Source organism: Danio rerio, chromosome 14 (genome assembly GCF_052040795.2).
Source record: "Danio rerio strain M-AB ecotype USA chromosome 14, GRCz13ab, whole genome shotgun sequence".
In the NCBI taxonomy this organism is placed as follows: Eukaryota; Metazoa; Chordata; class Actinopteri; order Cypriniformes; family Danionidae; genus Danio; species Danio rerio.
In genome coordinates, this window is record NC_141034.1 from 26,027,665 (window position 1) to 26,041,069 (window position 13,405).

The 13,405-nt window shown below is 35.9% G+C and overlaps 1 protein-coding gene across 4 annotated transcripts in view; it reads left to right on the forward strand.

Annotated features, from left to right (window-relative positions):
- Positions 1-13,405, forward strand: part of spon2a (spondin 2a, extracellular matrix protein) — a 41,366-nt gene that overhangs the window by 22,354 nt on the left and 5,607 nt on the right. For 3 of the 4 annotated variants that reach the window (XR_015506606.1, XR_015506607.1, NM_131007.1), the window contains 2 exon segments: positions 9,135-9,326; positions 10,206-10,380. Coding sequence is in view for 2 of the 4 variants with exons in the window: in NM_131007.1 (NP_571082.1) it covers positions 9,135-9,326; positions 10,206-10,380 (367 nt within the window). In the remaining 2 variants the exon portion in view is untranslated. 4 annotated transcript variants of the gene reach the window in all.

Consider the following 13,405-nt stretch of genomic DNA (forward strand, 5'->3'; position numbering starts at 1 on the left):
ATCCAGCCAGGACTTTAACCATAAGTCTTTAACCGTTTAAAGACTTTAACCGTAAGGCGACATTGCTTACCCCTGAGCCACTATTTCCTATTTTTAAACAACTGAGTTATTACTTGATAAACTAATTAACTAAACAAACACTTCATTTTAATTAAAATGCAGTAGTGGCCAAATTCACTTCATTAGAATCAAATGAAGTCAGTTACTTCTATGTTTTGTTGTAGTGTGTGTTTCTGAAAATTAAATTAGTCTAATTTACACCCTCATTATTATGCGTCTGTTTGAGTGCCACTACTTTTATAAAATGCAAAAAAATAGAATAAAATACATCTGTTTTTCTATTATGAAGGAACAGGTGACTCAGACATGCTTTCTCTTTCTTACATCTGTATATAAAGACTAATGCACGTCAGAGCAGCATTTTTCATCATCAACATCATCATCATCATTTTTCAAGATAATGCGCTGCTTGGCTTCACCGAACATTTTAATGTGTAATTATTTAAAACACACATGGTGTCAAATTTCCTATTCCTGCTCATGCATGACCAATTCCCTCAAATCAACAGGAAAATAAGTAAATCAAAAACAGTAAAATGCAGACCCAAATTACTCCAGGTTCTTTTGCGTTTAATAAGATCCAGACATTTCTGCGAAGTGCGAGCCATGCAAGAAACCGCAGCGCAAAAGCAGACAGACAGACAGAGAAATAGATGAGTTGTGTTTTATTTTTCCCGACGTGCTGTTCTGGCAAATCAGGGCATTGGTTTGGCACTTGTGTGTTAGTGCGACTCTGTGCCCTGAAGAGAGATTGAGCTCTATTAGTGCCGTGCCGGAACAGACAGCAGAGGATGAGGCACCGCGCGCCTCTCACGCCACTGAAATTGATATAGCAGGAGGTATTCCTGGAAAAGCCGCAGAATGAGAAGAGATGAGAGTAAATCCGGCTCGGAGAAAAGTCAGCCCTAGACTGGATGTTGTCATAAGGTACCAAAATTGTGGCCCAAATATGGATGCAGATTGCGGATGACAAATATATCTGCTTCTGCTTCTGATGTTTGCTTTAGGGAATTATTTCACAGTAAAGTGAAGACTGATGTCCTGAAGGAAAACTTTGCTCTTCCATTTGCTTCGAAAACTGAAGTTGTTCTCAGTCTTTCTGACTTTTAAAGGCCCTTTTAGTATTACAATTCATTATATAATTCATCTTTGTTCACTGATTAATTCTAATATAATTATTTTATTGTTGACTAAAAACAGCAGCTGTTGAGGAGACAGATGAAAATACTAAATCGTTTCCTCACTGAACGTCTTCATTCATGGAGCTTTTTATTAATTTTTTGGTAACACTTTACAATAAGGTTCATTAATTAATGCATTTACTAACATGAACTAATCATGAACAACACGTGTACAGCATTTATTAATCATAATTGAACATTTACTAATGCATTATTAACATCCAAGTCTGTGCTTGTTAACATTAGTTAATGCACCATGAGTTAACATGAGCTAACAATGAACTGCTGTATTTTCATGAACTAACTTTAACTAACATGAACAAATACAGTAGTAGATGTATTGTTCATTGTTTGTTCATGTTAGTAAATGCATTAATTAACATTAACTAATGAACCTTATTGTAAAGTGTGACCATTTTTTTAAATAGAAAAAAATCTATAGATGTGTGGCTATATGGTTAGCACTGTCGCTGCGTAGCAAGAAGTTTACTGGTTTGAGTCACGGCTGGGTCAGTCGGCATTTCTGTGTGGAGTTTGCATGTTCTCCCCATGTTGGTGTGGGTTTCTCCCGGGTGTTTCCCAGTACTGGGTTGCAGCTGGAAGGGCATACGCTGTGTAAAACATATGCTTGATGAGTTGGCGGTTCATTCCGCTGTGGCGACACCAGATGAATAACTCAGGGGGGCTAATAACTCTGACTTCAACTGTATATCTTTAGCTTTTAATCTTTAATCCAGTCCTGCGATGTGACTATTGTGGTTACACACAAAGCAATATTGATGCTTAATTTAGCTTACCCAATTCACCTGTACTACATGTCTTTGGACTGTGGGGGAAACCGGAGTACCTGGAGGAAACCCACGTGAACCCAGGGAGAACATGCAAACTCCACACAGAAACTCCAACTGAGCTGAGGTTCAACCCAGCGACCTTCTTGCTGTGACGCGACAGCACTACCTACTGCGCCACTGCGTCACCTGAAAGTCAGATGATGTTTTCACAAAATTGAAAGTCAGATTAGTGACTTACAATTTTGTGAAAACATCATCAATAAAATATGAATTCAGAATGGCAATAAACAACCCCAGAACTGTGAAAAAGCAAATAACCGCTAGATATAAATCCTCAATCCAGGGAGGAAAAGATCAGAATTGTGTGATGTAAATAAGCCATATTTACCTTTTCTTGCAATTCTGGGTTTATTTCTTACAAGAATTTTTTTAATGGTGAAACTTTACAATAAGGTTGTATTAGTCCATGTTAGTTAATGTATTTACTAACATAAACAATGAACAATACGCTCATTACAGTAATTGTTTATGTAAGTTATGAAAATATGTTAGTTAAAAAAATATAGTTGTTCATTGTTAGGTCCAGATAACTCATTGTGCATTAACTAATGTTAAAAAGCATGAATTTGGATTTTAATATTGCATTAGTAAATGCTTAACTATGATTAAAAAAGGCTGTACGAGGTATTGTTCATACTTAGTTCATGTTAGTAAATACGTAACTAATGAATCCTTATTATAAAGTGTGACAAAGTGTGACCTTTTTAATAAAAAAATTAATAAATAATTAATACGACAAAGTTGTGAAAATAGTCTATAAACTCACAATTGTGAGAAATAATGCTACAAGTCTCGTGGGAAAAGGCAGTATTGTGAGATTTGAACTTGCAGTTTTAAACTTAGCAATAGCTGTGTGATTGATAGTGATATTTTAAGGTGAGATGGATGTACATTCAAAATGGTAAACAGATGAGAAATGTAAAATAAGTTGACTTTTTTGTTGACTCAACTTAAATTGAGTCAAGTACTTGGGTTGAAAGTTGAGTCAACTCAAAAAAAAAACCCTGGAGCAAGCTGCCTTACAATTTTAAGTTGAGTCAGTTTTTTGTTTTACAGTAAGGTGTAAATTATTATAAACTCTACAACCCTTACAAACTCACAACTGCTAAAAACAAAGCTACAATTATGATGAAAAAAGGGGAATCTAAATTCACAATTTTATGAAGAGACGCAAGAATCACAAGATATAAATTCAGAATTGCACTTCCGATGCAAAAAAGAGGAAGTCAGAACTTTGAGGTTCAAAATGACAATTTTGATAAAAATTGATATATGCAAGATATCGAATATTGAGAAATACATTTATCAGATTCATGATAAAGCCCACAACCTCACAACTGTGAGAAATGAACAGTTCTGATGAAAAAAGTTAAGATTGTGACTCATTTAACATGTGAATTTTTTTATTTTTATTTTTTACTAAAACTAAAATTAGTACTTTTCAACTCCCTCCAAACACCTCAATTTAAATAAAAAATAAAAAAGGTATAATTGTGAGAAATATTGTGTAAAAAAAATGAAAGATTTGATAGTCTCAACTACCTGTAATTTCCCAGTACTGGGTTACGGCTATAGGGGCATCCGCTGTGTAAAACATAGGCCGGAATAGTTGTTGGTTTATTCTGCTGTGGCGACCCCTGATAAATAGGGGATTACGCCAAAGGAAAGTGAATGAATGTATAAATGAACTACCTATAATTATTTTTTGAGTCCTTTGGTTTTCATAAAATGTAACAGGCACTACACTTGAAGAAATATTTTTTATGTATTAGCAAAACGGATTATTGGAGTATTGTAGCAGGAAATTACTATTAAAATTGTCAAGTTTAACGGAATGTTACTCACAGTTTCTTTGTAACTGTTTATAAAAGGTTGTCCCAGTTCTTTAGTAAAAAATAAAAATCTCCGCCATTTCTTTGGTCATTTTTTCCTGAAGAGATCAGTGATGGATATCACAAAATCTCTCTTTGCTCTTCTTTTAAGTATTAAAACTGAGCCAGTAAGCAACTACCCAGAACACTCTAGGAACAAAAACAAGTAACCAGATATCAATGCGCTAATAAATCAAGACTTTAATAACCACACAGCAATGAGTGGCCTTGGTGGTGTTTCGCAATTACATTTTATTCAGAGAATATGAAAGTCTACCCTGCTTTCTCTATTGTGGGTCGGTTTGAGCGAAACACCTTAGATGAACTCAACAGACAGGATCTGTCAGCTTTTATTGTCTGTCTGATGAATCGCCTTTGGCTGAGCAATGGGCTTGAAATAGCCGATGTCACTTGTTTGACTGAGTCTTTTCTCAGTGTCGTGAGGCGGCTCGACCGAAGGGCTCTTCCTGAATGAGCTCATAGTCAGAAAGGAAACATTCATCACCATTTAGAGAGGGAAAAAAAACAGATGGTTTAACCTAACATACACAGGAAGAAGTGGAAAATACTGGAAATGGCTACAAAGGAAAGTTTCAGATGTGACTTATGAAGCCAATTATGTTAGCAGAGCATGCTGAAAAAAGAAAGTGCATTGCCAAAGGTAAATGAGCTTTGATAGTGTCTGTGTATTTGTTTTAAAACGAGAGCGACTGATCATGTTGTGTTTACTCTCACAGCCGTCTCTGATAATCAAACTGATATCAAGACGTTTTTTTCTTCATCTCAGATTTTCAAGTTAATATCTTTTCAGCATTGCAACTTTATATTTTACGATTTTTTCTCTAAGCCAAATTGCAAAAATCTTATTTTGCAATTCCGAGAGTAAAAAAATTACAGGATGCATCTTCAGTCAGAATTACAATAAATAGACAGAATTGAGATGATAACCAAAAACTCACAACTGTCAGAAATGCAGAACTATTCTGAGGAAAAAATATTGCAAGATTTGAGATGAAAAATGAGAATCGTAATATATACAGTGCAGGTGGAAAGTATTCATAGCCCTTCACTTTTTCCACATTTTTTATGTTACAGCCTTATTCCAAGATGGATTAAATTTATTTATTTTCTCAAAATTCTACACACAATAACCTATAATGACAGTGCGACAAAAGATTTTTTGAAATAGTTGCAAATTAATAAAAAAAATAAAAAAAAACCTGAAAAATCACATGTACAGAAGTATTGACAGCATTTGCTCAATACTTTATTGATGCACCTTTGGTAGCAATTAGAGCCTCAAGTCTTTTTGAATATGATGCCACAAGCTTGGCACTCCTGTCTTTGGGAATTTTTGCCCATTCCTCTTTGCAATACCTCTCAAGCTCTATCAGGTTGGATGGTAAACAACATTGTTTAGCCATTGTCAGATCTCTCCAAAAATGTTTAATAGGATTTAGGTCTGGGCTCTGGCTGGGCCACTCAAGTATGGAGACAGATAAGACTCATAAGTAATTCACGCAAAAGACACGATGTACACATGCGTAGCCAAATTCACGTACATAAAACCAAATTCACGTGCGTAAAATATTTATTTATATTCACAAAAAAATTTCACATGCACAAAATAAAAATACATTTTCATAAAATATGTTTCACAAATGCAAAACACCATTTGCAAATGTATAGGAGTGTACAAAAAGTTTTGAATGTTTAAAACTTGCGAGTTCATCCTGAATGAGAATGTGCAAATCCACTTTCACGTACGACTCCCCCTGGATACGTGTGTGAGTATTTTTGAGACTTTCCTGCCAGAGGCAGGGCAACTCGTACCTTTCAGCTAATCAGAGGAGAGCTGTAGTCAAGGACACCCTCTCTGCGCTCTATTTGCGCAGACTGTTCCTCGCCAGCATGGTGAACGGAGAAAGCAGCAGTCGCACTTTTTTTCATTTATTTATTTATTTGACCACAGCCTCACTCTTTTTATCAAATTTTTTTGCCGCAGCACCGCTCTTCTTATTTATTGTCTCGCAGCCCCATGAGTAAACTTTAGCCGGAGTGGGACTCCTTTTCAGCCCTGGAGTTTCAAGCCTTTGACCGGCCCACCTCAGTTCACGACTGACTATATTAAAATAAGATCATTTCCAATTCAGTTTCTAATGACACTATCACGTCTTTTTCAAGAAAACAGCTGCTTTAGAACTTCAAATGTTCAACAACCTTACAGTTTTGTATGTCTTAACAATAAAAATGAAAAAAAAAAAAAAAAACACTAACTCAGGTGAGGATTGAACACGGGTCAACAGCTTGGTAACCCTACATACTGACCGCTGGACCACAATGGCACTGATAAGGTGTGTCTAGCCGGAATAATACTTAATCCTCATCATTACCCTGCAGGCTAAAGATTACTCATGGGGCTGCGAGACAATAAATAAGAAGAGCGGTGCTGCGGCAAAATAATGGATAAAAAAAGTGAGGCTATTGTCAAATAAATAAATAAATAAACGAAAAAAAGTGCGACTGCGACTGCTGCTTTCTCCGTTCGCCATGCTGACGAGGAACAGTCTGCGCAAATAGAGCGCAGAGAGGGTGTCCTTGACTACAGCTCTCCTCTGATTGGCTGAAAGGTACGAGTTGCCCTGCCTCTGGCAGGAAAGTCTCAAAAATACTCACACACGTATCCAGGGGGAGTCGTACGTGAAAGTGGATTTGCACATTCTCATTCAGGATGAACTTGCAAGTTTTAAACATTCAAAACTTTTTGTACACTCCTATACATTTGCAAATGGTGTTTTGCATTTGTGAAACGTATTTTATGAAAATGTATTTTTATTTTGTGCATGTGAAATTTTTTTGTGAATATAAATAAATATTTTACGCACGTGAATTTGGTTTTATGCACGTGTATTTGGCTACGCATGTGTACATCGTGTCTTTTGCGTGAATTACTTTTGAGTCTTTTCTGTCTCGATACTCAAGAACTATCACTGAGTTGTTGTGAAGCCACTTCATTGATATTTTGGCAGTGTGCTGTTATTGTCCTGCTGAAAGATGAACCATCGCCCCAGTCTGAGGTCAAGAGCAGTCTTTTAATTCAGGATGTCTCTGTCCATTGCTGCATTCATTTTTCCCTCTATCCTGACTAGTCTTCCTGTTCCTGCTGCTAAAAAAAATATCCCCACAGTATGATGCTACCACCACCATTAATGGAATTAGTCTGGTGATGAGCGGTGCCTGGTCTTCTCCAAACGTAACGCCTGGCATTCACTTAAAAAGTTCAATTTTAGTCTCATCAGACCAGAGAATTTAGTTTCTTGTTGTCTAAGAGTCCTTTAGATGCCTTTTGGCAAATTCTAAGCGGGGAGTGACTTCCGCCTGGCCATTCTACCATACAGGCCTGATTGGTGGATTGCTGCACAGATGGTTGTCCTTCAGTAAGGTTCTCCTCTCTCCACAGTAGAACGCTGGAGCTTAGACAGAGTGACCATGAGGTTGATGTTAACCTCCCTGACTAAGGCCCTTTACCCCCGATCACTCAGCTTAGATAGCCGGCCAGCTCTAGGAAGAGTCCTGGTGGCTCCAAACATCTTCCACTTACAGATGATAGAGGCCACTTTACTCATTGAAACTTTCAGAGCAGCAGATTTTTTTCTGTAACCTTCCCCAGCCTAGTGCCTCGAGACAATCCTGTCTCGGAGGTCTACAGACAGTTCCTTTGTCTTCATGATTGGTTTGTGCTTTGACAGCTATAGACAGGTGTATGCCTTTTCAAATCATGTCTAATGAACTGAATTTACCACAGGTGAACTCCAATTAAGCTGCTAAAACATCTCAGGAACGATCAGTGGAAACAGAATTTACGTGAGCTCAATTTAGAGCTTCACGGCAAAGGCTGTGAACACTTATGTACATGTGATTTTTCAGATTTTTTATTTTTAGTAAGTTTGCAACAATTTAAAAAAATAATTTGTCACATTGTCATTATAGGGTATTGTGTGTAAAACTTTGAGAAAAAAAATGAATTTAAGCCATTTTTGAATAAGACTGTAACATAAAAAAGTGGAAAAAGTGGAGTACTATGAATACTTTTCGGATGCACTGTAAACTACTAGTTGCTAGAAATAAATCAGTTATTAAAAGTACAAATTTAGAGATATGCACTCATGATATAATAATTTTAGTTTTTTTTTCTTCTTTAAAATTGTGAAATAAGGTGGAATTGCAAGAATAAGTTTTATTTCAGTATGTTGATGTACTTCTAACTGAAACTGAATATTGAGTAGGAGGCAGGGGCTTTCATTTTATGCGCCATTCCCTATAGCAAACTAATGGTAAAAGGGGCGTGGTTAAGAATATTGTGGCTGAAGCAGTCAGTGTGACGTCACGTGAATCGGCTTCCAGGTCCAAGCACTCTAAGAAACTGTATAAGGAGACTCAACAAATGGTAATAATAAAAGCTTACAAAGCGATGTAATACTTTTAAAAAGTATAATCACGATATATATATATCCATGCCTAACATCAGATGGCCAGAAAGTGATAAATATTTTATAAATTGTTAAAATGTTGGTGTCTGTGATGCAGCGAGTCCAGAGACTGTTGTGTACAACATGATTTCAAATAAAATTCAGTTCAACGTGTGATATGACTAAAAAGTGGTCATAAAGTAATATTTTCTCTTTTCAAATGAGTAGCGGTTTAGACCTGGAAACAATACTTCAAATGTTATGACCGCCAGAGATGGACCGCCACTCAAACAAGAAAGCATGTGGTCAGACTTTGATAAAAGATGACCAAAACAAACTTTTTTTCAGTGGATTTCACTTTTATGGATGAATTGTTCTCTTAAAAAGTAAAAAAAATGCACAATAGTACGCAAATCTTTAAGACAGATTTTTAAGTTAATACATTTTTATCTTTGGAGCTTTAATGTTGCCACCTTGGTGAATATTTGTGAATATTAAATAACAATATGTGCTAGCAAAATAATCATTGTATATTTTAATTTTACACAGACTTAAAAGTCTCAAAAATTAAATGTTTAGAAGTATAGTACTGGAATTAGTGATAATACTAGAAATTACTTTAAACAAAGTGACTTAAAAAGTGGTTTTGTTACTGATAGAGTCTGTGTTTGTGTTTTAAAACAAGTGTGTTTTTTCCCTCAGCTGTCTCTGATAGTGAAACTGATCCCCAGTCCTGACTGGTTTGTGGGGGTTGATGGTCTAAACCTGTGTGAAGGAGGGAAGTGGAAACAGGAAGTGACCTTTGACTTGCACCCATTTGATGCGGGCACAGACAGCGGATTCACTTTCTCCTCTCCAAACTTCCCAACAACACCTCCGGAAAACATCACCATGGTGAGATGAGTTTTCCATCATTCAGCTGTTTGCTGCTGCTCAACAGTGACATTTGTTTATGTTGCAAATCATTTTTGTTCCAGATAAACTCTGTTCTCTTGAAATGTAATAACCCTCAAAACAAAATTTTCATCTCAGTTCTTTAAAAAGATTTGATCCTTTAGGAATAGTTCTATGCTGATTTGCTGCTTAAGAAACATATTTTAAAGCATTTAAACATTATTTATTCTACTTCTTGTGGTTTGAAACCTTTATGAGTTTCTTTCATCTGTTAAACACGAAAGATGTTTTGAAGAATTCTGGTTGCTGGGACTCATTGACTTCCATTGTGAAGGAAAAAAAATATTATGGAAGAAAATGGCTGCTGGTTGCCAGCATTTGTCAAAATACTTTCATTTGTGTTCAACGGAATAAAGAAACTCAAGCAGTTTCTGAACAAGTGAAGGGGGAATAATAAAAAAAATAGAGATTTTATATATATGAATTTAAATTTATTTTGTCTGTAATGTGGAACACATAAAGAGAAATTCTGAAGAATGTTCCTGCTGCTCTCCTCTATAAAATGACAAGGAAATGGGTACCAAAAGTTCCAAAAAACTTTAGCATATGTCTTACACTGTAAAAAATGCTGGCTTCCACACAATTACTTCATGTTTCCCAACACAAATCGATTAATTTAACTTATATTTAGGTGGACAGAACATGAAACAATTAAGTTGCCCCAAAAAGAATTGAGTCATTTCAACAAGTAATTTAAACAAGCAGCAAAGGTCATTTTTTGAGTGTATAATTGATTTTTGTCCTCCTTATTTCCTTTTTTATTACTTCAAATCACAGCTCAGTGTTTTATCATGTCTCTGCTGTTTTATGTTAATACAGATCACCTCTCAAAAGCCAAACCACCCGGCAAATTCCTTTTATTATCCTCGGCTAACTGAACTCCCACCTCTGGCAACCATATGGGTGAAACGACAGTCCCGCTTGCCTGTCCGTCAACAGAACCGGCTGTCCAATCACATCCTACCAGACGCAAGCAAACCTCACAGGTTTTCAGGTACATCTCCATGCACAATTCAGACATTCATAGGCAGAGAGTGTTTTGACCTTGGTCTTCCACAAAAATTTGCTCTTATTTGTTTATTTATTCATTTATCTATCCTAATTGAGCTTTGTTCTTTCATTTAAACTACATGACAATGGTTTTGGGGCACTGAAAGTACAAATGTTGTGGGTAGTAGTAGTAGTAGTATCTAAATGCAATTTTGTGAAAATGATGTCTCATGAGGGTCCCACTATATATTAAGCGGCCTTAACTAATATGTACATACAGTAAAATTAATAATATGTTACAATGTTTTCCCAGAGATGGGTAGGAAGGGCATCCGCTGCGTAAAAACATGCTGGATAAGTTGCCGGTTCATTCTGCTGTGGCGAACCCGGATTAATAAAGGGACTAAACCGACAAGAAAATAAATTAATGAATTAATGAATGTTACAATGTACGTATTGTGTAAATACATGTTTTTACATTGTACTTATGCTTGATTAAATACCTGCATGTATTTACGGCTGTAATTATTTTTTGTAATCATAACTATGAATAATTTATACATTTAAAATGACATCTTTGACCATCCCTTACACTTTAACCCACCCATAAACCTACCCATACCATCAAACCTGTCCCTATACCCTACCTCAAGAGCACCAGAAGTGGACTGCAATACAGTATGAACACACTGGGCTTTATTTTAACAGTCTAAAGTCTAAAGCACAGGGCGTAAAAGCATTAGGGCGTGTCCAAATCCACTTTCACTATTTTAAGGATAGAAAAATATGGTCACATATATTGCATGGTCTACCAGCGTTGTGCTTATTCTCTCAATGAGCTATTGGTTGGTTTTGAGCATAATGTGCATTAAACCAATCAGAGTCTCATCTTACATTCCCTTAAAGAGTCATCTGCGTCACGCCATGGTGCGTTTGCTATTTATATGGTGACTTTGTAAGTGGAAAAACTGAACGCTTGTTGGTAAGAAAACAGTTAAACGGACCATCTGCAGCGCAAGGATAAAGAATGAGCCTCCTCTTTTTGGCCTCTTTACTTTCTCTTTACTTTACTTTACTTTTACTCTCCATTAGATTCGTGGATAACGGGAAACGGTGTTGTACGTACTCCACTGAAGACCCCTATTAGCCTACATATTTCATTTAGTTTAAGCACAAAGATTTATTTCAAAGCAGGAAAATTAGGGTTGCGTTGGTCTGAAAATAGCAACAATCACACCAAACATGTTTTGCACCTTATTGCACTAAGTGTATGATAGGGCCCATAAAGTACACTGTATTTATATTTTGATGTATGTACACAGTAGTTAAGGACACTTAATACAAAGTGGGACCCACACGAGAATTGGGTTTTCAGTGTGTGTGTGAGTAGTCATGCAAAGTACACTGAAGTCTTTCTTTCTTTTCAAAGTGAAATGAACAAATACAGGGCTGCAAAAGGTTTAAAACGTTTCAGTTTTTAGTTTGTTGTTGTGATGTGAACATATAAAAATATTATTAGTGCATGCTTTACATATGATTTAATAATATTTTAGTTTTGCTTGTTTAAATTCGTTGTTTTATAAATTGCAATATATACTAGGGCAAATTTAAATGATTATACAAAATCTTTTTTACACTTAGTTTTGAGTTTGAGTAGTGGGAGCTTAGGTCATAGATGTTTTGGTTTACTGCATTATTGTGCACCATTGCACTTTTTTTGGGGTGGGAGAAGTAAACCGTTTAGACTTGATGAACCCTAATGCACACCACATGAGGTGAACACTTTTTTTTTTAATTGCTTCCACAAAACTTTATGTGCATTGTTCCACTAACTAACATGCTGGAGTCATGTTTTAAAGAGATTTAGGGTGGGTTGCAGCAATAAGGATTGAATTAAACAAAGCTTTAATGGCTTATCAAGATTTGTTGTTTTAAAAAAACTGATTTAATTTTGATTTAACATGTTTCACCACTTACAAATTCCTACAATTCAATACAAATTAAATTAGCTTCCACAGTTAAAGGATTAGCTCACCCTAGAGTGAAAATTGTGTTATTAATTACCCACATTTGTGTTGTTGCAATCCCGAGACCTTTGTTCATTCTCAGACCACAAATTAAAATATTTTAGTTGAAATCAGATAGCTCTCTGACCCTCCATAGACAAAAAAGTTCAGAGATGTTCAAAGTCCAAAAAATAATCCAACCCATAGTAAATGCACACCTTGACCTGATATAGAAGTTAGTAGAGGTGAGCAAAGTAGTTTTTACAGCTTTTATTTTGATGCACAGAAATGTTCTTGGAGCTTCCTATTATTACAGTTGAACCACTGAAGTCATTGTTTTTGTTTGTTTTTGGTTCTTTTTTGGACTCTACAGTCTGATCTATGGAGGGTCAAAGAGCTCTGAGATTTCATCCTAATTATCTTAATTTGTGTTCTGAAAATGATGGTCTCAGGATTGAAACGACATGAGGGTGAGCAGTTAATAACAGAATTTTGTTTTTGGGTGAACCAATCCTAAACTAATATGACTAAACTAATTCTTAATTCCTGACTAAGATGCAAATGAATGTGTTATATAAAGGAGACACAGAATAAAAGTTAGTGTGTTACATTATTTTGATGGTCAACTTTTTTCACATTTTGTTGAGTATAAGTAACCTTACAGAAACATGTAAAATAAATCTTGGAATATTAGTAGATATATACTGCCAACCATATTGTGTTTGGGGACTATAGTGTAATGCTCTAATGAATACTAGTTGACATAGTTTTATAGTTACTTCCTAGTGGGCGCCTTGATGTCAAAATGACATCAAAAACCATGTAAAAAAATGCAAATCGATTTGATGTCAAAACCTTGACGTCCATTTGCCATTCCACACATTGATGCCCTATTGACCATTAAAATAACACAAAAAATGACATAAGGAACGTTTTTTTATCCTTAAGCAGAGGTGTCTAATCTAGGGCCTGTGGGCCAAAGTTGGCCCAAGGTAACCTTTGATTTGGACGGCATCCCATCTT